Source organism: Calonectris borealis, chromosome 16 (genome assembly GCF_964195595.1).
Source record: "Calonectris borealis chromosome 16, bCalBor7.hap1.2, whole genome shotgun sequence".
Lineage (NCBI taxonomy): Eukaryota > Metazoa > Chordata > Aves > Procellariiformes > Procellariidae > Calonectris > Calonectris borealis.
The window spans coordinates 15,996,874-16,021,574 of NC_134327.1; the positions used below are offsets into that span (position 1 = coordinate 15,996,874).

The following is a 24,701-nucleotide window of genomic DNA, read 5'->3' on the forward strand; positions in this document are numbered from 1 at the left end:
CTTGCTTCTGGGGTGCCCCTGTGTCATCTCGGCTGGTTTCTGTAGCGTTTGGGTAATGTTCTGTGTTGAGTTTGTGCCAACAGCCCAAATTGTAGCTGTTCTGGCCAGCTCGGCACCATCAGCTCAAGGCGGGCGTGAAGTTGCGTTCACGGCTGCGTGTGCTCCGTTAACCTCTCTCCCCCAGGACGTAGCAGAGCCTTCTTTCTCCTCTTTGAAGGTGTGAAAGCCCAAATCTGCCCTGAGAATCAGAGGAACACCCGAGTCTGCTGTGCTGGTGGCAAGCCATAGCCTTTGTGACCAGTGAAGCCATGAAAATGAGCGGATCAAACGAGGAACCAAAACCTCCCACACCAAATGGTCTTTGTGAAATGCTCCCCCCTAGTGCTTTGTAGCCGTGCGTTTCCCGTTCATCTGCTCCTGTTTGAGGTCGTAAGCCACAGAAATGGAAGTGACCTGACATCCATATCCTCAGATACTCACCTCTGCGTCCTCCTGGGGTGCAGAAGCACAGCAGTTCTTATCTGCCTGGGTTTTCCAAAGCCTGAAGAGCTAGTAGTGCCTGGGAGGCACAGATCACTCTAATAACTGTACTGCTTGTTTCTTTGTGAAGCTCATCTTTTTCCTGGTAAGAAGAGATTGATGAATTTTTTTTCATCCTTAACTTAACCAATTCCTCAGCAGGAGCCATTTTTACCCAATGTCTTTTGCTACACTTGCCTGGATGCTTGGGTCTGTGCTGCCCTGTGCCAGGAGTCCTGAGGCTGGTTAGCATTCAAGGTGAGAGTTTCCTCTGTATCTCCTTCAGCTGCATCCTCCCTCCTTGAGGAGACGGTGGATTTTGGTAGAGGTTAAATCATGAAAGCTCAGGTGATTCCTCCTGAGCAAAGTAAGAGGTTAGGGAAAGAGGGATTTGCTGAACTCTGCATTCCTATAGCATGAAACAGGGTGGGAGAGAAGGAAGGACAATCATTTCTCATCCACCAGTCAACACATCATGGTCTACTCTAGAGCACCTGCCAGCTCCTGCAGCTAGGTGCTGTGGAGAGATGCAGAAATAGAGGGGCAGTAGAAAACTCAGAGCATAGTCAACAAAAATTTAAAAATTTTGTCTGGAAAAACAAATACTGTATTGTTTGTTTGGATCGAGGTTGGGAGTTAGTGTGGCAGGAGTGGAGAATGGGAAAGGGACAGGGATTGCTTCTATTGCATCAATAATGTCATTTATTCCATAGCCAACCCTTGAAAACCAGTTCTAATCCCCACGCAAATCCCTCTGTAGCAACAGCGGCAAATCTGCCAGTTCTCCTAATCAAACGCTGATCATTACTGCGGGCCAGAAACCTCAGAGGGAGCGAAGCCAAGGTAAAAGGGTCAGGATCTGGGGGAGGGGGCACTCTGAAACCCAATGCATCCAAATCAACTCCATCTTTGTGATTCAGTGGGCAGATGGGATGGTGCCAGAGACACTACGGGGCCAGTATTTTTCTTTCCTCCCCGCAAAGTGTTCAGGGGCAGACAGTGGGGTCCTAAAGAAGTACAGAGATCATTTTCCTGGGGCTATTTAGAGGAAACGTGACCGCAGATAAGAAGTGGAGATTCAAAATGTTGCCATCCATCCTGTGTTCCTTCCCCCTTCCCCTTCTCCACCCAGCGAAGAAGCGGTCATCAGCTGGAGAGCCTTCATTCAGGCTGTTGCCTGCTTCTGGTCCCGGCTGCCGTCAGTAAAAAGGGTTGTTGGTGCCTGCAGTATCTCTGCTGGAGGGTTTTCCTCTGGCCCCCATTACCGATTACTGGAGCGTAGGGGAAGGGGAGGGAGATGTTTTCATGGAAAACTGTACCTCAACCATCTTGGCAGCCAAACCTGAAACGGCTCAAGTCTTTTGCCCCCAACTTCATGTTTATGGTCAATCTGAAACTCCACCTGTGATCACCACATGCGTCCTCTGCAAGACTGCAGTAAATTAAAGCACAACAGGGAATTTTAAGAAATACATCCTCTTCCTTCTCGGAGTCAGGTTACATCGACCTCCGAACATCTGGACTCAGTGTCTCAGGGCTCCCAGAGGTTCTGCCGTATTAAAGGTTCATCTGCCTTTGTTAAATTCCCGGCCTTTTCCCTTCCTCGTTGCCTCCTCTTGATTCAGCATTGCTTTCAGTGTGGCTGGCCATCTATGTAATTGGTATTTTATGTTCAGTATGTAAAACACACCATGGAATTTTAGTTATCTCTTGCCATGGGTAAACACAGATCCGTAACCCATTGCCATTTACTGTGCTCATGGGAGAAGTCTAAAATAAAATACACGCGTATTTTTTCAAAAGCCCAAATTCCTTCTAAGCTACTGGTGACCAACATCCTAAAATACTGAAATATAATGTTCATTTTTGAAAAAAAAAAGCTATTCCCTAGTATTCCCTAGGTCACAAAAATGCATTTGTCGGTACGATGCCCCTTTGCTTTGAAATTCCTTTGCCTGATCTCCAGGTTGCCCTGATAAACAGGCGGGCTTTAATCACCACGTCCTGCTAATTAAAATGCAGAGTGCAGAGGTGGAAGCAAGCAGGTCCTGCTGCCTCCAACCGCTGGGTTTTGTTGAGAGTCCAGAGCAAGAGAGAGGCAAAAGCCGTCAGGTGGCTGTGCAGGAGCTGCCGGTCCGATGGTGGTCCGCGTGGTCCCCGTTCAGAAGATAATGTTGAACTGCAGCACCTCGTGGAAATCGCCCCGTCCTCACCCCGGGGGGCGGCACATCTCTGGGCTCACCCCCATAGCTCCGCAGCCCTTTCGCTGCTGTGCAAAGATCAACGCCCAGAAGGAAAATGTAACTCCGGCTTTTTGCTTTCTGCATTTCAGGCATAGGCCTCAAGGTTTTAAAGACTTACATATGTGCTTCACTTGATGTGCTCTGAGTATTCCCATTGAAGTTAACTAAGTGGATAAGACTTTGCAGGATTAAAGCCAAATGAGTCCTCACCCACCATGCTGGGAAGTCTTGTTGAAGTGGGTCATTGGAGGGAAAGGAGGAGGAGTCAGTACCGAACTTGCCCCTTTCATTTTATGCTTCTATTTATTTAAAGGATATTTTTTCTGAGACAACTTGTGGGGAGAAAAGAAATAAAAAAGCCCCAGGCTGTGGTGTAACCACCACGGTCAGATGTTGTCATGACTACTAAACAAGAGACCTGATTTATAAAATGAGGAAAAACATATGAATGTGAAATAAAAGAGAAAAAAGAGAGAGACGATCTTAAAATATTAACTATGATGTAGAGAAAAATATAAACAGACACAGTTAGGAAATTCCATAAGGAATATGACTTGTTTAATATTAATCATAAAGGAAAAGATTATGAGAGCTCCAAAGAGTGCCAAATGAAATACTCCACACACATCCAGTACTGTGATAAGAGTCCTTGCGGTGGTTTTCCTCGGCTGCTTGGGCAGTCAGTGCTCTCGGCCATGCCCCGGTGGAGATGCCCCGGTCAGAGGATGCTTCAGGGATGTACGTGGTGGTTCTGCTGCTTCTCTCTTCATGGTGCTTTTCCTCTCTTGCAGTACTGGCGCAGTGTCTGAGTGCAAAGCTCCATCCCGTCCCTGACAGCCAAAATAATCTGTACTTTTATTGGAAATGTCAGTAAGTTGGGGAAAGTAGTTGTGTTTGGGGATGCGTAGGGATCTGTGAATGGATCAGGTCAGGAATGGATCTGATGTTCCTTAAGCCACGGCTTAATTGTTTTCCAAAGCTGAGGTGGCTGCAGAGAAGCGGCTGGGCACATCCCCTGAGGTGTGTCTCAGGTGGGCTCTGCTCCCTGCTCCTGTCTCCGTAGGTGCTGTGTCGCACTGCTGCTCTTCTTGCCTCTGTCCTGCCGTCTGTCCTCTCCTGAGTTTGGAAAGTACGTGGAGATCCTGAAAGCAAAGCATTAGAGAAGTCCCAGATGTTCATGATTTGATCATGAACACTCAGGAGCTCACAGGCTAACGACCATTCCTTGTCCAGGGCAAGGTCAAAACAGGGAACCCTGAGGGTCTTCAGGACCAGGCTCACCCACAAGACACCTCCGAGCAGGTACTAAAGAGCTCCTTCGGAGCTCGCTGGGTCCATGCAAATACCTTTTGTTGTGTTGGGCTGGCACCGCTCATCTCTTTTCTGGTGACAGTGCCCTGATGTGGCCCAGGGACCCATGACCACCAGCACCATGACAGCAGTGGTGCCACCACAAGACGCCAGAAAGGAGCTGCTCTGACCACAATTGCCAACGAGCAAGTACTGGGAAATACCTATGTGGTATCTCTCGGGTGGAAAATCCTGGGCAGAGCTGTAATTTGCTGCTTCGTTAAACTTCCCTCAGTCATGTCTGAGCTGCTCATGTATCTGTCACGCAGAGATTTCAAGGCTAAAATTGTGCGTTGGGAGATTAATGCCTTGTGGCACGTCCTGTGCTCTATCGTGTAATTTTGCAGCGGTGGGGCTGGCTGCTCGCAGGCCACATTGGACCCGGCTCTCTGTTTGGCACTCACTTGTAAACATGCTGGTTTACAGAAACCTTAAGGGTTCCTTCTCGCTGTCAGAAGAAATTACGCTACAAAGCCATACTAAAACTACCCGAAACAATGTTGGACTGAAGTCCATAGCACGAAGGTCCAGGATGTAGATGCCCACCCAAGCCAGGACCTTCCAGGGGTGTGGAGCAGATTCTCTCCACGCCGGACCCCTCCGGCACACGCGAGCAGCGCTGCTGCCCCGCTCCCGGCTCACAAAGTGCCTTTCCTCCCGCCTGCGGTCCCGTGCTGCTCTAACCTGGCACCGGCCGTTCGCATGCAGCTGCATTGCCAAAATGCTAATCCCAGTGTTGACGGTGCAGAAAAACTGGACCAGCAAAGCTCTCTGCATCTTTTCCCAGCTCCCTGCATCTTTTCCCAGCTCCGTGCTGGCGTGCAGCAGCCTGGGAGTACTCAGATCCCGGCTCCTTCTGATGGCTGCCATTTCAAATGCTGCTGCAGCAGCTCCGGCCAGTGCCAGGCAAGTTCTGGGCTCTTCTGCTCTGTGTCTTGTTCCCCTTCTTCTGTCTTAATGTCACGCTAGCTGTCACCTGGCTCAGAAGAGCTCGTCATTCCACTTTGCAAGATGAGGCTGTTTGAATCACAGAACCAGGCAATACTGAATTTTTGCTCTCTCCATCTGTTGACAAATCTAATTTGCTGGTGAATAATGAGTAACCTTTTAAAATCAGCCCCATGGCTGATGTTGATGCACTTGGGTTTTGTTGAATGAGTCACACGCTCGCTTTGGAGTGTAGGAACTTACTCACGGACAGGCAGCTGTATTTCATAGTCTGCTAGAGATTATTTTGAGCTGGAAAACCTCAAGCCCCGTGCAGCTTTTTTCCAAGAGTGCATCTCTTCTTGATAACAGTGCAGCTGCCATTAGGTTCTTGTCAGAGAAGGGCTCGTTGCGGCGTTACTCCGCCAGCAGTAAGGCTGTCCGGTGACAGCTCTTCCTGGAATATTCTGATATACATATATTTTCACTCCTCTTCCAAGGTTCATCTCATATGTAAGCGATCAGTGCAGCAGCATGAGCAGGGATCTCCTTGCAGCTGTGACCTTGAAAGTGGGTGGCATTTTCTGCTTCCTCTCCAGCATCCTCCGGGATCTACATTTCATGTGATCCCATCTGACACAGGCCAAATCTGTGCTGGGAAAAGTAGTACGATACTACCAGGAAATACCCACTGCACTAACCTCTTTATGGTTGAGATCTTCAAAGCTCCCTGTAGGAGACGGGCTCCTTGGGCAGCTTTTGAAACCGTCATATGCCATGTGTGCAGACAGCTACCTCTTAGATAAATTGCACACGCTTTATTCTGTTGCCTATATCCCTTCAGAGCACCTTATCTTTTCCGTCTTCCTCTGCAAACCTAAATGCAGGGCTTTAGCTTCTTTTAAACGCTTGCATTACTATCTAGTGCTAAACGGATGCAATCGGTTCCTGTATTGGAGGTTTGTTTCCGTTTTCTACAGGCAAATAAATGTGCCCATGAATGCACAGATAAAATAAAGCCCCCCCAGCGAGGCTGGAGCGACGCTGAGCATCCTGCTCCTCCTGGGTTCCGCACGTCCCTCCCTGGCTCCATCCCCCGCGCTGTGCTCGGGCATGGTTTGGTCCCGTGCAGAAGGAGCTGCTCGGGGAGGGGAGGGAAAGAGCTGAAAGTTCTCCTTTTTTGATCGTTTCATAATTTATACCTCGTTCCCATTGTAACCTAAATTACAAGCAAGGCACCCAACGCTGAAAAGAAACTGCTGCAGATGGCAGCATAAAAATGTGTTCTTTAACACGTTTTGTGTTTTCTTAAGCATATCTGGTTTTGCCCAAGGTACATTTCATTTGCTGTGTACTGAAGTCCCCGCCACTGACAGCCTGGGGATCGCTAAGCTACCATCTGGGATGTAAAACGCCTTTTTTCCCTTTGTCTTCTTTTGGCCTCAGAAAATTTAACAAAGGCTTTACGTCCGCTGGTTGGGCATTTCGTATTTTAAACGTGCGGTGCAACGTGTCAGCAAGCTGGCCGGTTACATCATATATTCATCACAATTTTCAACCCATTTTCTAATGCAGTGGAGGAACGGCGTAGGGCAAGTGCAGCGGGGAGCAGCCGGTGCTTTGCTGCCTGCTGCAAAGGCTCTTCACTGGCGGAGATGCTAAGGCACGGTAACTGTTCTGCACTTTCTTCAGGTTTCTCTCTTTTTTTTTTCATTAAACATAGCATTTCTACTAAAATTTTTACATTCAGTACTTCATTTTTTATCCCTGAGGCTTTTGCAGGCTTTCTTTATTAAAATCAAATGGTAAACAGCCCCAAATAAGGCACCGGATTATTTTTTCTCGGTGCATTTTCACGCCACAACTGTTTTCTATTTCTCCTGAGCTTGCAGAAGCCCCCGGCCGACAGCTCAGGTCCGCGCCCATACGTGCATTAGCTCCGAACGTGCTGCGAGAGGTTGGTTTGGTGGAAAAATCCAGGTCATCCTGGATTTGAAATACGCCCAGCCTTGGCTTTCAGTGACACTGAGTAGCCAACCCAAGTTAAATATTTTACTGCAGATGTTGCTAAGAGCTTAGAGTTACTGAAATTATGTACTTTAACGAGGCAAAGAAAGTAGCTGCAGAAAGATATAAATCAGAGAAGCCACCAATGTTTTCCACCGTAGTGTCAAGCTGATCAGATGTGACATCCCCTTTACTTTTTCCTTGCGCTTTCCTTACGCCTGCGGATGTGGTCGAGTCCCTTCCTTTTAACTTTAAAAGGAAAAGACGAGTTTGAATCTGTGTTGGGATTGAAATGCCAGTGAATTTGGGGAGCGGAGTCCCGATCCAGCTTTTGCAGCTGGCTGCTATGTCTCCACAATTGGTCAAACCTAAACCTTGGATGTGAATTGTTTTGAAAGGGATTCGTAACACAGATCCCGTTTCCCTATGCCAGGGCTGTCTGAGATTTGAGGTACTCAGCCTGCCCATCTAAATTTATTCCAAAGAACATTGTTTTTCCCATACTTTGTCTTTAATACCAATTTAATCCAAATTTTACCAAGACCTGGACAGATACTAGGCAAAAAGTTTGCTATCAGAATAGATTTTTTCTGATGTGTTCTCCTTCTCTAATGGGGTTTGCTCATATTTTGGCAGTTGTTATATACGTCTAAATATTGTAGAAAAAGGGAATTTCAAAGGAGCCTGCAATGACGGTATGTGGAAAGGGAATTGAAGTATTTTTGCCAGAAGTATTTTAGCATTCCTTCAATCAAGGAATATAAACAGTTCCATGTGACTTCAGACTGATCCAGGATTTGAGAGAGCAGGGTTTAATTCACATCATTTCTTGCAGAGGGAATTTTGAACCCACACATCTCTCAGTGAAGAATGTCCTAATTAGTAGCGAAAAGGATATTCTGGAAAAAGGGCTTTCACTTTCTAGTCTTAATACTGTTCTACTTTATTATTGATAATTCAGTAATCATCTAACATTTATTACAGTGGAGTTCTGTGCTTTGCCATGTAATTAGCGAGCGAGTTACTGATTTATGCCTATTGACAGCCTATTCCAGATTGCAATTAAAACGGGATAGACCTCAAACAAGGATTATTTCTACTAGGGTGAAAAATGCTTTTGCTGAATACTTCTTTTTCTGTATGTTAATATTAGGAGATAATGCTTGCTTTGAAACAGAAATGGCAAATGAAATGGTGTCTATAGTTTGACCAACTCGTGAGTCCAACCACTGGTTTGTCCTTGCAATGTCTTAGTCCTGGTGAAGCTGGTGGGAAGGGCCCGGTGGAGCTGTACGCTGGTCTCAGTCCTCTGAAGCCTGCCGTGCCTGAAACCCCTGTACCTTTTGGGAAAGACCAAGGTGCTAGGGATGCCTAGGGAGGCGTTCTTCATCCCTGCTACTGTGTAAAGCTAAAGGGCCGTAATTTTGCCACTTGAGTAAGTGACCTACTTTTTCCTTTTTTGCACACGATTGAATTCCAATCACCACCACGTGGAAGTGACTTCCCTTAGTCCCATATTCTTTAGGAATATGTCTGTCATTCAAGGGGATGTATAATCTATGAACATAAAGGCAGTATTTCCTCTGTTGAGGGCGTCCCACGTCCTCAGATCATCTTAATTCATCCATTTCACATTCCCTCCTTTTCCTACCCGCTAGAAGATGAGCCATGTCCTCCATGGCTCACCAAAGGCTTCTCCAGTGTGATTCGCAGCCTGTGGACAAGATGGCCAGCGGGCTCCTACCAAACCTTGCATTATGAGTAACAACCACCCCGGGAGGTTTCGCGGGGACGACCACCGGCTGGAGGTCCAGCTGCCTGAGCAGCGCAGGACCACGCCACGACCACCTCTCGGCAGCCACGCGCTTTCCCACGGGGACGGCCTCTGCCGTGGGTGCGCGACGCCCCGGCTGCTCCCGGGGCACCGCAGCCCACAGCACCGCAGGCATTCGTCTGCATCCGCTTCCAGAAGCGCATCCAGCCAACAGCACAAGCAGCCCGTGTAACTGTTTAGGTTTTTGACAGTTTTATAACCTTAAATTTGCACCTTATGGAAAACTATGACAGTTAATGATTAATTGCCGTGTTGGAATTTTTCTTATGATGTCTTAATATCCGAGTATGTAGCAGACCTCAGCAGAGAGGAAAAATAAAAACCTGCAGCAAAATGCTCCCAGAACAACTTGACTAGGCAAGTATTGCCCAGTCCAGCTAGCGCCGTCCAAAAGACACGGTTATATTTAGGATTTTTTTTTTAAAGCTGTAATGCTATTTACTAGGTGTCTAGCTCAAATGTGAAACCAGCTTGAAAGGAAGCCGTGAAGCAATTTTTCATGGGTGCGTTCTTCAATCACTTTTCAGTAAGAAGGTTGGTTTTGATATTACGAACCAGCTGCTGGTTGTTAACCAAACCAGGCAAGAGCTCGTCATTAAACACCGCTGCTGTTGCACTCCAAGACCTTTCTGCCGTGCTAACAAGAAAAGAAAAACAATTCATCATTTTTTACCCTCGGGTAACTGCTTTCATCTCATTTGCCATTGATCTGCCTTATCTTGTGTCTGACTGTCTCCACTGGTGACAGACCTGGCTTCATAGCTGCTCCACGTTGACGTGCAAGCCGCCCAGCACACGCGTCTCCCCGCGGCCGCGGCGGCTGGGAGCTGGGGACGGTCTGCGGTTTGGGGCTGTGCGTGGGGAGAGAGCGGGTGCTCGAGGAGTCCGTAGCCTGACCCTGTTGCTGTTACTACAAGAAGAAAACATCAGGCACAGGATGGCAATTCCACTTGTGAGTCGCTTCTGTAGGCTCAAGTTTGATGGTGTCCCACAAACCAGCGTGATGGTCTTCAAGCATTGTGGATGGGAACAGGGTTCCAGGGAAGGTGCTGAGAGCTGGGTCTGGCCCATGTAGTGTTTTGATAAATCCACAAATTATGATTGGAAGAAATCCTTTCCAACCTGCTCTCCTGCCTGTGGAGGAGGCAGAGGGAGGGCAGAGCCTGACGTCCCTCCGGAGCGCGTGGCGTGGGGCTCTTTCCAGCATAACCCGTCTGGAGATACCACTGAAGCACAGCACTTCTGCTGGACTTGAACTCTACATTTGCTATAAAAGTATTTTTAATGAGCGAGATGGAGCTGGTTAGTGAAACGCTTGGACCGTTAATAGATGTAGAAATTTTTTAATGTGCTGTTTGACTTTATTGATGAAATGAGCTAATCGGAACGAGTGCTGCTCTCGCGCCGAGTGAAGAAACCCAGGCGTGCTCTGGGGGAACAATGCTGTGGTTTTCCACAGCGCTCTTGTCCTGTGGATGGATCCTAAAGTGTGTTGCAAACAGCACGTTTGGAGCTCTGTGCTGGCTGGGACATCACCGCTGCTCGGTTGTGTGCCGGAGGGAGCGGCTGCCGGGTCCTGCGGGGATGCCGGGAGGGGCTGCGGTGCCCTGGTAGTAACAACCTGACTTGGAGTTTGGGTTGAGGTCTTCTGCATCCTGCTTCTCCCGGCTTCGTAGAAAATTCCGTGGTCTCTTTTATGACCATGAGTAATCAGGAACTTGGTTTTACGTCCTGTTTCAAAGTCCACACAAGGCCCCATAATTACATGCTAATACGGTTTTCTCAGGACTGAATTGGGGCCAGATCCTGGTCTCATGTGGTACGGACCAACGGGGTAGTTCGCTCCGGTAGCTCTGCCTCTTCCTGCTCCACCTCCTCCTGACAGCGACAGTAGTGGTGGTGGTGACCTGCCAAGTCTTCTGCTAATGGTTAGTGTTTTGAGTCGGTGCCTCGTGGGTATTACCTACCTGCAGGGCTGGTTTGGGTTAGCAGCGAGAATTGTTTCTGCGTTATCCCTGTACGAGCTCAAGAGCTGAGGGTCTGTGGAGAGGGTCTCCCTCGCTCTTCTGCCACCTCCTTTTCATGTGCTGACATGTTCTCCACGGAGAAACTCTCTGTCCCAAACTTAGAGGACTTGGTCTTACCTGGACTTGCCTTCCTCCCCTTAAACAGCATCCTAATCTAGGAGGTCTGCCACTAAAGTCAACTTTTTGGAGCAAATTGGAGTAAAATCAGGAAGAAATTATCTGGAATTGGTCCTCTAATGCAGGATGCTGCTGAAAAGCTCGTTGAGATTTGCTGGTCCATGAAAATGCTCTTTGGTCTTTAGTAAAACCATAAATAAGGTGTTGAAAGGTTTTTGCCGTTAAGTGTCCTCGTGACAGCTTCCCCCTTTAGGAAGTAACTTCACCATCAGGGATGGAAGGATGTTGATAATTCAGAGCAGAGTAGCAAAAAATTCCTTCCTTCTGTAAAATTATTCTTTCATTTTATATTGGTCCAACAGTTACATAAACAGTCCTTCGGCAGTTATTTAGCCTGTAATATATTAATGTGGAACACCGTAGCCTCTAGCAAAAGAATCAACGGATCAAGCAACACCAAGAGGTATTTTACATAACAAAGCTTCAGAGTAGAATAAATGTGTCAAAGTCAGTAATTCGGAGACACATCTCGGCTCTGCAGGAGCAGGGCAGGAGGAGTCCGGTTGTGTTTCAGACCCAGAGCGAGCAACTGATCCTAAATTCACACACAATACTTTGGTAATCGAGTTAAATGTATAAAATTTCCTGGAATAGGAATACTTACTGCAACATCTTGGGCTACATGACAAATAAAAGAAACGAAGTTTAACCCTTTTGGCACTGGACTTATCTCTCATCCCAGTATCCCAGCCCCAGTCCTGGGTGTTTCAGAAGGGGCAGTCCGTCCGTCCTTCTCCGGACCGCTGACCGCTGGAGGTCAGGCGGAGTGCTGAAGTGTGAGGTTTGTGCTTATATTTTTTATATATATATACACATATATATATATGTAACCATAATCACTCCACTTTCACTCTCTTGCTCCTTTAAAATTTTTCCCATTGAAAATCTGGAAGTTGTGCTTATCCATAGAAATCCTCCGCAGTCAAATCCCATCATCTGTGGGAACTACAGTAGGTGGTTCATACAGCTACAAATTAAAAATGAGTATGGAGTGAGGCATTTATATTGCTTCACATTCAGATCAAGAACAAATGTCGGGTATGTAACAGGAATGGAAGGGGTTTGGTTCCCTATTGCTCCAGCACAGTTCTGTTTGTAACTTTAGACCAGGTACTTAGACCGGGGATTGCAAAAGCCTCACAGCGCAATTTGTAATGTGTCAGAATCTGACCCAGTTCAAGGACAAATTTTAGTTAAGATTGCTGCGTGATTGCGTTCGTACATCTGCAGTTATATTATTCCTCAGTAGTTGTTTATTCCTCAGTATTTCTATTCTACATTTATAAGTTCAGGGGAGTAGCTAACTATACAAGTATTTATAAATATTTTAAATACTGACCTCTGCTTTTTAGGGATAAGTATGGGTCTTTTTCAACACAGTTCTTCAAGCCCCCGGCCATAGTGACTCAGGCAAACAAAAATCGGTATATAGCATGTGAATTATAAACTGCATTGAATTGTAGCTAATTCCTCTGGCTCTAAATGGTCATTTGCATATCTTTGGTCATGCCCGAGTGACCCCCCGCTAACTAGAGGTGCACAGCGTGCCTGTGCAGCTGTGCAAGGGGCATCTCAAGGTTTATTATTTTCTTATTTCTGTATTAAATGTGGTAATAATATGTGGGTTCTCTCCTATCATCTTGTGGGAAGGAAATACTCGGCCTTTGCCTATGACATCATGTTTTGGATACCAAATTTGGGCTATTTCTTGGCTCCACAATATTCCCAGTGAGCTGGGTAGGTGCTTCCACCCCTTTTGGAAACTCCGGGCTGAGGTCTCTGAGGAGCGCCCACCCGAGATCAGGTGTTCCCACAGCAGGTAGGGGGTGGGGAAAGGCAGTTTGCTTTCTCTCGTGGGCTGCCTTTTGTAATGTGAATTAAGGTGAGATCACCTAATTGACCGCGCGTCCAAAAGTAAACCAAAGTCAAGCCACGTTCTTCTTTCTCATCTTCCCGGCACAACTGACTTTGCTCCTTTTTCTCCTGGTACTTCCAGTAGCTTTCTGAATTTCTGTGGGATTCACAAAAACACTTTATCTGCTGTGTAAAACAGAGAAAGTGGACAGAGGTAATTATTTTCCTATGTATTTTTCTGCACTAAATAGCTCTGCAAAGCAGAGATTAAATCCTCATGCAAATTTTGAATCAAGAAGTTAACAAGAGGTTTAATTAATAATAGGCGAAAATTAAATGTTCTTGCTGTTGTCATTTAATGGGAATTTTTTGCCCGTGCCTACAATAACTTTTGGGAAAAACTACATGTATAAGTATTTTTCAAACTGAAACCAGATGGGGGAATGATAGCCTGTTTTTCTTTGTGGGAGGCTATGTTTTCATGGTACGCAAGTAACTGGAGGCACATTAAAATCAAATTTGGCTTTTGAGGCTTGTCCTTCCTATCTCTGACAGGAAGGACCAACTTTTGATGTTATGAGTTTCAGCTTGTCCTAAGAGTAGGAGATTCTTTGGCGGCGGGGCCGCAGGTTTCAGAAGAGCGGAGTTAACTGCTTAACCAAAACCAAAGCAATGTATGCCCGTTTGGAGAACGCTGGTATTTTCTTTTTGAAGATCCATCCCAGGCACAGATGGCAGAGAGGCTGTGGGCGATGAAGTGTCCCCAGCGCAGCCGGTAGCGCTTGTGCTTTCAATTCCAGTGGCACCAGCGTGCCACCAGCCGCCTTTCACCCAGCCCGGCTGCTGGGTGCCCAGAGGAAAACCAGAAGGAGAGCAAGCCGGCAGAGGAGCGAGGAGTGATGCTGGGGCACTGGGCAAACAGACTGGGGTGGGTGATGGCAAATCTCCCTTTCCCTTGGTGTCACCCGTACCACCAGGATTTGTCCCCCGCTGCTCAAAGGCATGGCCTGGTTGGGTCATTTCCAAACTCCCCTTCTCTCTGGTTCCCACGGGGAGCCGAGCAGCCCACGGTACCTTTGCTCAACCATGGGAGGTAAGGCTGGTGCGGGCATTTTTCTCAGCTGGGACCCTTGCCGTTAGCCCTGTGTGGCTGTGGAGTAGCGCTGCTGTTGTGCGCGGGATGGAAAGGGATGGGGACCAGATGGTCCTGCCGGTGCAGAATGCCACCGCTGTCCCTGGTAGCTCCAGCGAGCACGGCACACGGGTTCTTGGGTGCTGGCAATGGCTCCTCCTCACATCTGCTCCTTCATAAGGATCCATAAAATCCAGCTTAAAAGACTGATTTCCTCTTTCCTTGGTGACATGCAAAGTCCATTGAGGAGCGTTCTTAAGTTCTAGAGATCCAGCAGCAGGTCCGTCGGGAGCAGGGGGTCAGCTGAGCTGATCCGTGTGGCTCTGGGGATCTGCGGTGAGAAGATCCATGTGGGACCCAGGTACTGCAGTTCTGAGAGCGCACAGACGAGCTGGGCTCTTTTTTCTCCAGCTTTCACTAGCAGAGAGTGAGTAAGCAGCTGTTTATTTTGTGTGCACGGAAGAAGGTTTACTTTTGTTTTTTCTACATCCTATTTTTTTAATTGATAAATTTGGTCTGTGTTTTATCTTGAAACGATTAGTGCCTTTTTTGTAACAGTCATCACTAAAAAGTCACAACTCACGTGGCTGTTGGTATAATTAATACCAGTAACAAAGCAGAATGACCTCAGCCACAAGCAGGGGAGAGCTGGGGAGTACTTAGCTAAGTTAGATCTTTTCAAATGATCTGAGCCTAAGGAAATCTATCTAGGGCTGTTAAAGAGCTGGTTGTTGAAATCCTGTCAGCATTAGTGATTATCTTTGAGAATTCATAGAACACAGGTGAAGTAATGAAAGAATGGAGAAGAGCTAATAAAGTACCTGTCCTCTAAAGAGAGAAAAAAGGAAGAGCCAGGACATTACAGAGCCATTACTGGAAAAATACTGGGAAAAAATGGTGAAACAGGCCATTTCTAAATACCTCCAAAAAACAAGGGGGATGGCTACAGCTGTCATAGTTTTGCCAAGAGCAGACCGTGTAAAAGCAGTTGTCTTTCCTTCATTGACAAATGAGTAGAGGATAAACAATATATGCTTTTACTGAGGCTTTTGAAACTGTCTCACATAAAATCTCATAAACAACCCAAGAAAATGGGGTCTGTAAGAAGTAGGAAATACTGTCCGGCAGACGAAACGGGTTGGAAAGTCTATTCAGCGGTTATCAATGGCTCACTGTCAGAGGGAAGGATTTATCAAGGAGGCTTCCCCGGGGTCTGTTTAGGGATATTCAGGGTTTTCATTAGTGATGTCTAATATTAGCAGACCACGCTCAGGTAGAGGGTATTGGCGCACATGGTGAGTATTCAGAATAATCTTGGCAATGCGATCAAGTCGGCAGGGCTGCACTGTGCAGAAGGGGCAAACATCCTACTGGAATATATAAATTCTTTGTGCTCCGAGTATATAAATCTTTCCTGCTCTCTGCCGCTGGTTAGGCTAGAGCTAACAGCTGTGGCTCAGTTTTGGGCATTTCCTTCAGGAAAGGTATGTCCCAGCTGGAGAAAATCCGGAGGATGGTGAGAATAAGCAGAGATCTAAGGACTGGATTCACAAGGCAGAGTGGGACCAACTGGGACCATTTAATCCAAACGAGAACATTACTGGGAGGGAAGAGGCAGCGGACAAAGGACAGTTTTCACCTACATGAAAGGCTATTGCAAATAGAAGAGAGCAGTCTGATGCCAGTGAGCAGAGAAGGGGTCATGGGATTAAATATTGTCAAGGAAGAGTCAGGCTAGGTATTAGGAATAATTAAAGATAGTGAAGCGGTGGAGCAGGTAGCCCGGGAAGGCCAGGGACCTGGCTCCATCACTCAACGGGGCTTCTAGGAAGAGTTTAGACAAACACACTGCGGTGCAGGTAGAGACGACTCTACCTTGGGGCAGCAGGAAAGACTGGACGGCTTCTTGAGGTCTCTTCCAGCCCTCTGCTCCTATGGTTTTCTCTTTAAATAAATTATAGTTCTTCTGGGCACCCCAATTTTGGCTCTTCTGTGCCAATGGCTTCATATCAGAAAGCTCCAGTGCCGCGTGGTGACCATGTCCCCGTGCTTGGACGGAGCCTGCAAGCTCCAGCCAGCCCTCGACTGTGTTTAGGAGTTTATAGCCCATTGTTGTTCCTTCTGGACAAATATACAGTCTGCTACACAGAATATGAGCTTCTCCTACCTACTGTATGTTTATAACAATCTGTGATTTAAAAAAATAAAAACCAGCCAAACAAAGAAGTCTAACCTGTAAAAAAGTTATGGGTGTAGGTGCCCATTTTCTGACAGAGGGGTTTGGTAACAGTGCAGGGGACAGAAATGTAAGGAATAATTGTTTTTGGGCCTAGAACCAGGAAAACTACTTTTCCAAATTAATCCAGTGAGAGCCATGAATCCACAGTATTTCATATCACACTTCATAAAACTCCAGTCATAATCCATAAAACTGACATTATTAGATTAAAAACCTCAGTTCCTCCTATAAGGAGCTCGCTCATTAGACATGCTGTAGTTTTATAACCTTAAAGTTCCTACCCAATTACCATGATTAATACTGTGCTTTAATAAAAAATTTTTAAAAATCACCACAGGGGTTGATACCATCTGTTTGTTATAATTGTGCATTTAAATATTGTCCAGCAAGGGAAAGACACTCGGTAAACACACATCACGACCAAGGCAGGGAGGGCACAGCCCATCCACCGCAGCAGAGGTCCGGAGGTGGAGGTACAGAGATCTGGTTGGGTTGCGACCGCGGTAGGAGCACAGACGGGCCGAGCCTGGCATGGTGCGAAGGCTGAAATTACTGAGATGTATGCAACAAACCCTCCTCCTTCATGCAGCCGATGGGGAAGGAGCAGCGATGCTCTCCGTGCTCTGCCAGACCAGCAGCACCAGCTCCGGCAGGGGTTTGGTGTCCTTGCCCCCAAACGTGGGTGCGGAGGAGGTCCAGCACCCGCACACCTGCTTTGCACGTGGATGAAATAAGACCTTGGGACGCTTGGTGGCTTCCCCGCATCACCAGCACCAGCGTCGGGCGGGCACCCCCGGCAGTTCCCGGGGCGGGAGGTGAGCACACGCTGAGCAGAGATCTCAGCCCTCGCTGCCCTGAGAAATTCATCTTAAATTAACCTTCCCGCCAGGAACCAGCGCGGCTCCGCTTTGCCAGGGCAGGGAGAGCAGGACGCGGAGGTTTAGGAGGTTTCACACAGAAAAGGAAGGATTTAGGTAAATGTGCGCTGCCTGCCAAGGCACATACTCGTTTGAATCGCGAAGGATCCACTAACCCGGGGGGATGCTGCGCGCGCAGGGCCAGCGCTGCAGAAGACAGCGGTTCCTCAGCTGACAAAGCTTCACCTTAATGCCGGCCGGACACGTCGACCAAATAACATACACCTCGCGCAAAAACGGCCACGAAACCCTTTGCTAGGACAGCCGCCCGTTGGCATGTGTGAAAAATGACCTGTTTTCCTGTTAATTGACTTTGAAGCGGGAGTTCCTTTGAGGTTTATTTTTGCAAAGCTGAGGGGTTCAGGGTGCTCAGCCCCCCCTCGGGCAGGGTATAATATGAACCTGTGTTTGAATCCGCTGCCGCTGCCCGGGCAGCGGTCGCAGCGGCTGGCGTTGAGCGTCGAGACTCGGTCAGAATAACTGAAGTTAAAAATGTGTCAGGTTCGTGATTCCACCCACAGACCAGAAAACGCCAAACTTGTATTATTTTTGAATCCCCTGATTTTTAAGGGCTGGTGGAAATAAGATATCTTGCTTCTGACTTCCAAGCAATAAAGAGAGGTGAATCACTACTAAAAAAAAACTCCCGTGGACCACCCAGTCGCTCCATACAAAGCTGTAAAACGAGCCTCGGCAGAAGTGGCAAGGGGCAGAGCTATTTTCTTAATATTACTGCAATTGCGCGAGGCAAATCACATCAGAAAAGAATCAGAGTTTCCTAACAAAGCAGCTAAGTGAGAAGTGTGTTAATGAATGCAGGCTGATTAATATGCATTGAACTGAATCACATTCGGGTCAAGGGGGAGCACCAAACCTCGAGTATAAGATGGTATGTTCAAGGACCTAACGTGTATGTAATTCAGATTTAAATACTTTTTTGCCCTCATAATTCTGGATAATTACCCAACTCAGGATAAATAAGTAATTTTTTTTTTTAACTAAATAATAGTTAGGACTTCTGTTACTTACTGTAATTGGTAAGATCTCTCATTTTTTTAAGATTATGTGACTCTGTTACTGAAGAGTCCTGCTGGGGGTTTGAAAATTGTAACCTGCAAATCACTCTATTTAAAAAAATGGTGCCAATCATATAAAATATGAAATGACATGTTTTTAACATTTATTTGTTGTAGTTTTTTGTGAGAAAACATACATCTTTTTAACAGAACACTGGCTGAAAGTCCTCAGACCAAAATTGGGCACGTGTTATTGATGTTTGCGTTGTGGAATAGTATTTTGGGAGACCACCTCTTATTTTCGAGTGGGAGAGCAAGCACCACAGTGAGCCTGTTTCAGGGAAGGAGAGGGCACGCCGGATGGGGCACTCCGGAATAAACCATAGGGAAACTCAGGGGATGCAGGTATTTCGGGGGGGACTTGTAATTAAGACATTGGATTTGTAATTGGGAGATTTGGGTCCTATTTCAGGTTCTGCTGCAAGACTCCGTATGTGATCCTGAGTGAGTTTCTTTAAGGTGATATCCCCAGAGAGCGTTGCTGAAATAAGAATTAGGTGCCAAAATTCTTCCGCTCTCTGCCCGTAACAGAGCTGTAATACATCCTAATTTTGATCTAACTTTGTCTGGTATGTTTAGGTTTAGTTTTTTTCAGGACAGGAACTGTCTTCTTATCATCTGTTTTGGCAAGTCCAAGCTAAACGGGTCCACGTTGCAATTGGAGCTTCCTCGTGTTACGTGAGTATAACAAAATCCTAATAACAAACCCCCAGGTAATGCCCAAAAGCCCTTGAGAACAAATTAAGTGTGCTGCTTGTGAAGTAAGGTGGTGGGCTCGTTTCCTTGTCCCCAGCCGAACGGTTGGCACTGCCATGGAGACCTTGCTCTCGAACAAGCCCCAGCAGAGGTCAGAGACCTCTGAGTGAGCTCAAGAGATGCGTCTCTAAAAGCCAAGGGCAGCATGAAGTAATGTGTAAAAAGTATATTGCAGCGTTCCTAGGTGTCCAGGATTTAGCCAAAGACCTGCTCTGTTACACGGTCTGTCGTGTGCTGTAGTAAGTTTTACCACGGTAGTGGCTCCGTGCTACGTTACGCAGTGGGGTTGGTGTCTGCCAGTACCCGCCTGAGCTTTCATCGTCCTGGCCAGAGGAGGAGAACCTGCAAGGCTCACTAAGATTTCCTCTTTGCTTGGGATGTAGCTTTTTGGTGTTCGTTGTGGAGTTTTTGTGTATGTTGGAGAAGGCAGACCCGAAGGTGTGCTTTGCCGTGGGTTTGTGATGGTCTCCAGCTCCCAAGGAGTCTTCTTGTGTTTGACTGGAGTCGGCTCTCGAAGGCAGCTGGGATTCCTCCAGAGACCCGCTGTCTTTGTGTGCAACGTGGGCTGGAGGAGCAACGGAGAACTTCAGCTGTGCCTCTTGGGTCTGTGGTCGGTCCTTCAGCTTCTGCATCTCCTCAGGGTTTCTGAAAGCTTCATCGCTTGTTCACTGAAAGGAGGAGACCAGTGGGGGCCAATGAGGGGGTTGAGGTTAATTTGGCAGGAGTGTGGTCCACACTCCAGCTCCTCTGCCTGCGGTGGGATGCTGGGGATGTTGTGGGTTCACGCGTTTGGTCTTGCACTGTCTTGAAAGTCTTCCTTGACCACATGTGCTAAAATTGTGAGTAAACAGTTCACGGGAGGATAAAGTTCAGCTGTGTGAATGGAGAAGTGTTCTTTAAATAAAATAATGGTGGTGCCAATCAAGGTTACAGCTTTCAACCCAGCCGGAAGGTGGGGAACTTCTCATTAGCTGGTCTGAAAGCTGAAAAATAAATGACTTTGTTACATCAGGGCATTATTTTTCGACGTGTAATACATTAAGTCAGCTTTATAACCTTCATTTTTTATGGACAAGATGGTGAGATTACTTTCTTTCCTTTTTTCTGCCTCTTTTGTTTTAACGTGTCTGAGGAACAGCTAATTAGAGCTAAATCCTAAGTAATGTGACTAATGGGACAAGAATCCAAATCAGCCTCGAAGCTCAAATAGTCCCGAGCAGGCATCAGCTTCTTTTCTCTTCTTGTCTTTGTGTGCGTGGATTCCCGTATATTGTTTTATGCCAACAGGCTAAATCGCTCCTAACACGTTCCTTTGTGACCGCGGGGATGGCTGGGCAGCCCCAGGGAAACCCAGATGTGCCTTCGCGGCCACCACCCTGGGGTTGGCTTTGTTTGGCACTGGAGCAAGTCGTTCTGCTGGCACTGGAGCAAGTTCACAGCGTCCGTTCTGCATCTGGTGCAAGTCTCGGTGTCAGCAAGGTTGAGCTGGCAGCGATCCCTTTTCGGATGAAACACAGAGCAATTAAATGCTTTTGGTTAAAAACCACATTGTGTATGAAAGCAAAGCAACGGATTTTTGAGTCCGTCAGTTCTCGGCATCCTTGGTGGTGTCGGTGCAGCCCAGCCTCCTGCCTTCCAAAGGTTAATGAGCAGATGGGATGAAATTAGGCTGTGTGACACACGGGATGATACACCACGGGTTAGGAGCAGAGACGTCTGTGTGATGCTGGGAGCTACGTATTTGGAAATTTCTTTTGTGTAGAGGGACTTGTGTGCCTGGGCTGGCAAGCACTAACGTGACACCCCGGCGGAGGAGATAAATGCGGCATTAAAACACAGCGGGAGGGGTAGTTCTGGTTGAGCATGAGAAATGGTAGCATCGCTGTACGAGTTCCTGGTGAGACCCCTGATATCCTCCGTGTGGTCCTTGTCGGCACCCAGAAAGATTGATTGAACCTCGCTCGGGCTGAGGGCACGGCTGCTGGGATAAGCAGGCAGGGAAGTCCCCTGGGAGAGGAGACCAGAGCAGTTTGGCTTGCTTGAAAGTATAAAGGAGGAGAAGGGATGTAACTGTACATATAAAACAGGGGGTCTATGAACAGGTAAAATACTGGCTTAGAAAAAAAGAGTAAATATAGGCTGGGCTTTAATAAATTTAGGCTGGAAGAACAGGAATTAAAAGCAATGCTTGTGAGGAAGCAGAAATTGCTCTGTGCATTCGGGTTTATATGAAGCTCTAATGAAAAGCTCTGGCGGGGGCTTGGTGCCTACCTTGAGCAGGGGTGTACCTGCACCTTCCCCGTGGCTGATGTATGAACGTGGCGAGGAAGTGACGCCTTACAGCTGCAAAAGGAAGCTGTGCGCTGTGAAGATGTGATTCATGACCAAGGCTAAACGGGCAGTGCCCAAACACAACTGCCTGATGCTCATTAGGACTTGCTGGAGAAGTGCAAGAAAGTTCCTTGTATTTTTCAAGTCACCATAAGAGCAAGACAAAAAATAATACGTGCCTACAAAATGCTCTTCCCAACGTGTACAAATATTTACGGAGACTCCTCCGAAGGCTTGCAGATTTTTCCACTTTCTCTGTCTTACACATGCAAGACGTTCTCCTAAACGGCCAATAAAAGCTAAAATCTAAAAAAGAGCCTCTTGAAAAAACGCACACTTCTATATTTAATGTGCTCTTTAATTAGAAGGTCCAATATTTCCTCCTGAAGGGTTTCAGGAATGTGGCTGTCACAGATACATCGGCATAAGCAGGAAGCGGACGGTTCCCCTGGGGCCAAGCCGCTGTGCCGTCACGGGAGCACTATGGAAACGAAGTCACACTATACCCTGGCTGATCCTTCTGCTGCTGAAAGCAAGGGCAGAGCTCGCCTTGAAGCCAGTGGGGTACATTTGGGCTGTAGCCTGGGCAAGCAGGGAGAGGTTTGCCATCACTGTGGAAAATCAGCAAAGTATGTGCTGGGGTGCTAAAATCCATCCGGCGTTTCCTTCACCACCCTTTTCTGTTGTTGTTTAAGCAGATGCAACACCCTCTGCTGCCTTCTTTCCCGTTTAGGTGCTTCTGATCATCAGTGGGAACCTGAGCTTCCTCAACTGGCTGACCATCGTGCCCAGCATCGCCTGCTTCGACGACAACAGCCTGGGGTTCCTCTTCAGCTCCAAGCGAGGAGGGGTGAAAGAGCGGGTGGCGCAGATGCAGCTCAAAGAGGCCACCGGGGAGCAGCTTCCCCTGCGATACGGTGAGTTATTCCCGGAGCGCGGAAGAAGTTGCAAAGAGGTGTGTTTGGTGTGCTTACCTCAAAAGCTGTCGCCTCCTTCTGGAGCAAACATGGCGGGCAGGGAGATGCCTCCGCCCCGCATGGTCTCCTCTGCGGGTTGGAGGGTGCCTGGACCTCGCGCTGCAGAGGGTGAGCGTGAAGGCGGCGGCTGGTTCGCAAGCGCCTGCAGAGGGACTGCCACGGGGGGATGGCCGCGGGGGCATTGCTGTGGGGGCTTTGCGCAGGGGGATTGCCACGGGGGCATTGCCACAAGATGATTGCCGCGGGGGGACTGCCGCGGGGGCATTGCCCCAAGGTGATTGCCGCGGGGGCATTGCTGTGGGGGCATTGCTACAGGGGGATTGCCACGGGGGCATTGCCCCAAGGTGATTGCCGCGGGGGCATTGCTGTGGGGGCATTGCTACAGGGGGATTGCCACGGGGGCATTGCCACAAGGTGATTGCCGCGGGGGCATTGCTGTGGGGGCTTTGCGCAGGGGCATTGCCACGGGGGCATTGCCCCAAGGTGATTGCCGCGGGGGCATTGCTGTGGGGGCATTGCTACAGGGGGATTGCCACGGGGGCATTGCCACAAGGTGATTGCCGCGGGGGCATTGCTGTGGGGGCTTTGCGCAGGGGCATTGCCGCGGGGGCGTTGCGGCTAGAGGGCACGTCCTCTGTGCAGCGCCAGCGTCTGCAGCTCTGACACCTCTGCACCCGAGAGTCAGTCCTCCTTGCTCTCACCCCAGCGAGCGTCAGACACCAACCCTAAATAAGCAATGTGGAATTGCACGATTTATCTTGTGATTTTTTTTTTTTTTACTTTTTTTTTTTTTTATTTTGACTATTGAAAGTCAAGGATGAAACACCCAGCGTGGGTTGGGGCGAGGATTTCACGTTAGAAGTTGGGTGCAGAAGCAGCTCTCATGTTTGCTGTCCTCTCTCCGCCGTGGCACCGTGGCCCTGTGTCCCATCTGCCCTTCATGCCCACGGGTGCTGGAGCTGCCCGAGCACGCTGCTTCTCCGGTTAAATAACTGGACATGAGGCCAGACTTCCAGAAAGAACCAAATTGATTGTTGATCCGTTGTGGGTCCAACAGCTCTTTAGCTAACTGGGAAAGAGGCCTGGCTGCTGGCAAAGTGGCCGTTCCCCGTTCAGTGTCCTGCTTGGAGAAGGCGAGAGGAGCAGATGCTGGTGGCCACCACTGGCAGCGTGGGCACTGCCACGGCGGGGAGCGAGTTCCCCAAAGCAGGGAGGAGGTGAATTCGTGTTCCTACCATGAATATGGAAAAGCAAACACAAGCGGTTTTGTAACTGAACAAAAGGGATCAACGTGGCCGATGTTTCCTTCTGAAGGGAGTTTTCAAGCAGCCCTGTTCCAGAAGATCGCCTGCACACACAACATTGGGATATTTTTCATGGGGCTGCGTAACAGATGTAGAGTTGTGTTTGTAGTATTTTTATAAACCGCATATAAGCAACAAATTGCCTATAATATCAACAACAATCACAGATGCTCATTTTTAAATAGACCAAACATCTGTCAGAAGAGTGAAAAATGTCAACAAGATACAGCATCTGTCTCTAGTCCTTTCTCATCTACCAAGCAACACAGCTTATTAACCAGAAGCGTTAGTTCCAGCAAGGCTAATGCGGTTTCGTTAAACTTTCTGTGTCTCCTGTCTTACATATTTTGCTGGAAGAAATCTTTAACAGCTTTCCCCCTCCGGTAGCTTTGCTCTGGAGGCTGTGAGAGCCTAGAGCTTTCCTACCAACTGTATTTTTGCATCCAGTCCCAAACGACACTCAAGTTGCACCTTCCTTTCTGGAGGAGAAGCCAAAGGGCACCTCTTTGCTATGTCACTCGGTGAGTCACCCGGAGAGGTAGATCCTTTTTTTGAGGAACTTGCTCCTTTTCTGTGATGTTCTCCAGAAAACCTTACTGAGCCAGGGTGCCCAAGCAGGGACAACCCTCCATACATACTACAGCTCTGGAGTGTAGATGTGTCCCTGTTCTGGGGTCTTAAAAAGAGGTAATCTGCAAGTGAAGGGAAGGGTATCTCTAATATTCTGGGTGAATTTGGATTTCTGCATATTTTTTCTGCTAACAAAGCAGAGGCTGTTGAGCTGTTGCTGACGGGCTGTGTGGCAAGAGGCTTAGAGGAGCCCTCACCCCTGGGTCACCAGAGCAGAAGACAGGAGGGTACCCAGCCATGCCCCGCTCGTGACCTGATTTGACAAGGCTCTGTCCACATCCCTGAAGTTTGTGTGTGTAATTCCTACTGAGACCTCGAATTCCCATTGCTAGTGCTCAGCTCCTGCCTGCTCGATCCAGGTCCCGTTGGCTCGTGTCCCATGCTCCTTCCCCAAGTCTTGC

General features: G+C 47.9%; 1 protein-coding gene across 4 annotated transcripts in view; it reads left to right on the forward strand.

Annotated features, from left to right (window-relative positions):
* LMF1 (lipase maturation factor 1) overlaps positions 1–24,701 on the forward strand; it is a 240,766-nt gene that overhangs the window by 153,027 nt on the left and 63,038 nt on the right. For all 4 annotated transcript variants that reach the window (XM_075165486.1, XM_075165484.1, XM_075165485.1 and 1 more), the window contains one exon: positions 22,123–22,306. In XM_075165486.1, coding sequence (XP_075021587.1) covers positions 22,123–22,306 — 184 coding nt within the window. The remainder of the gene's footprint in view (positions 1–22,122; positions 22,307–24,701) is intronic.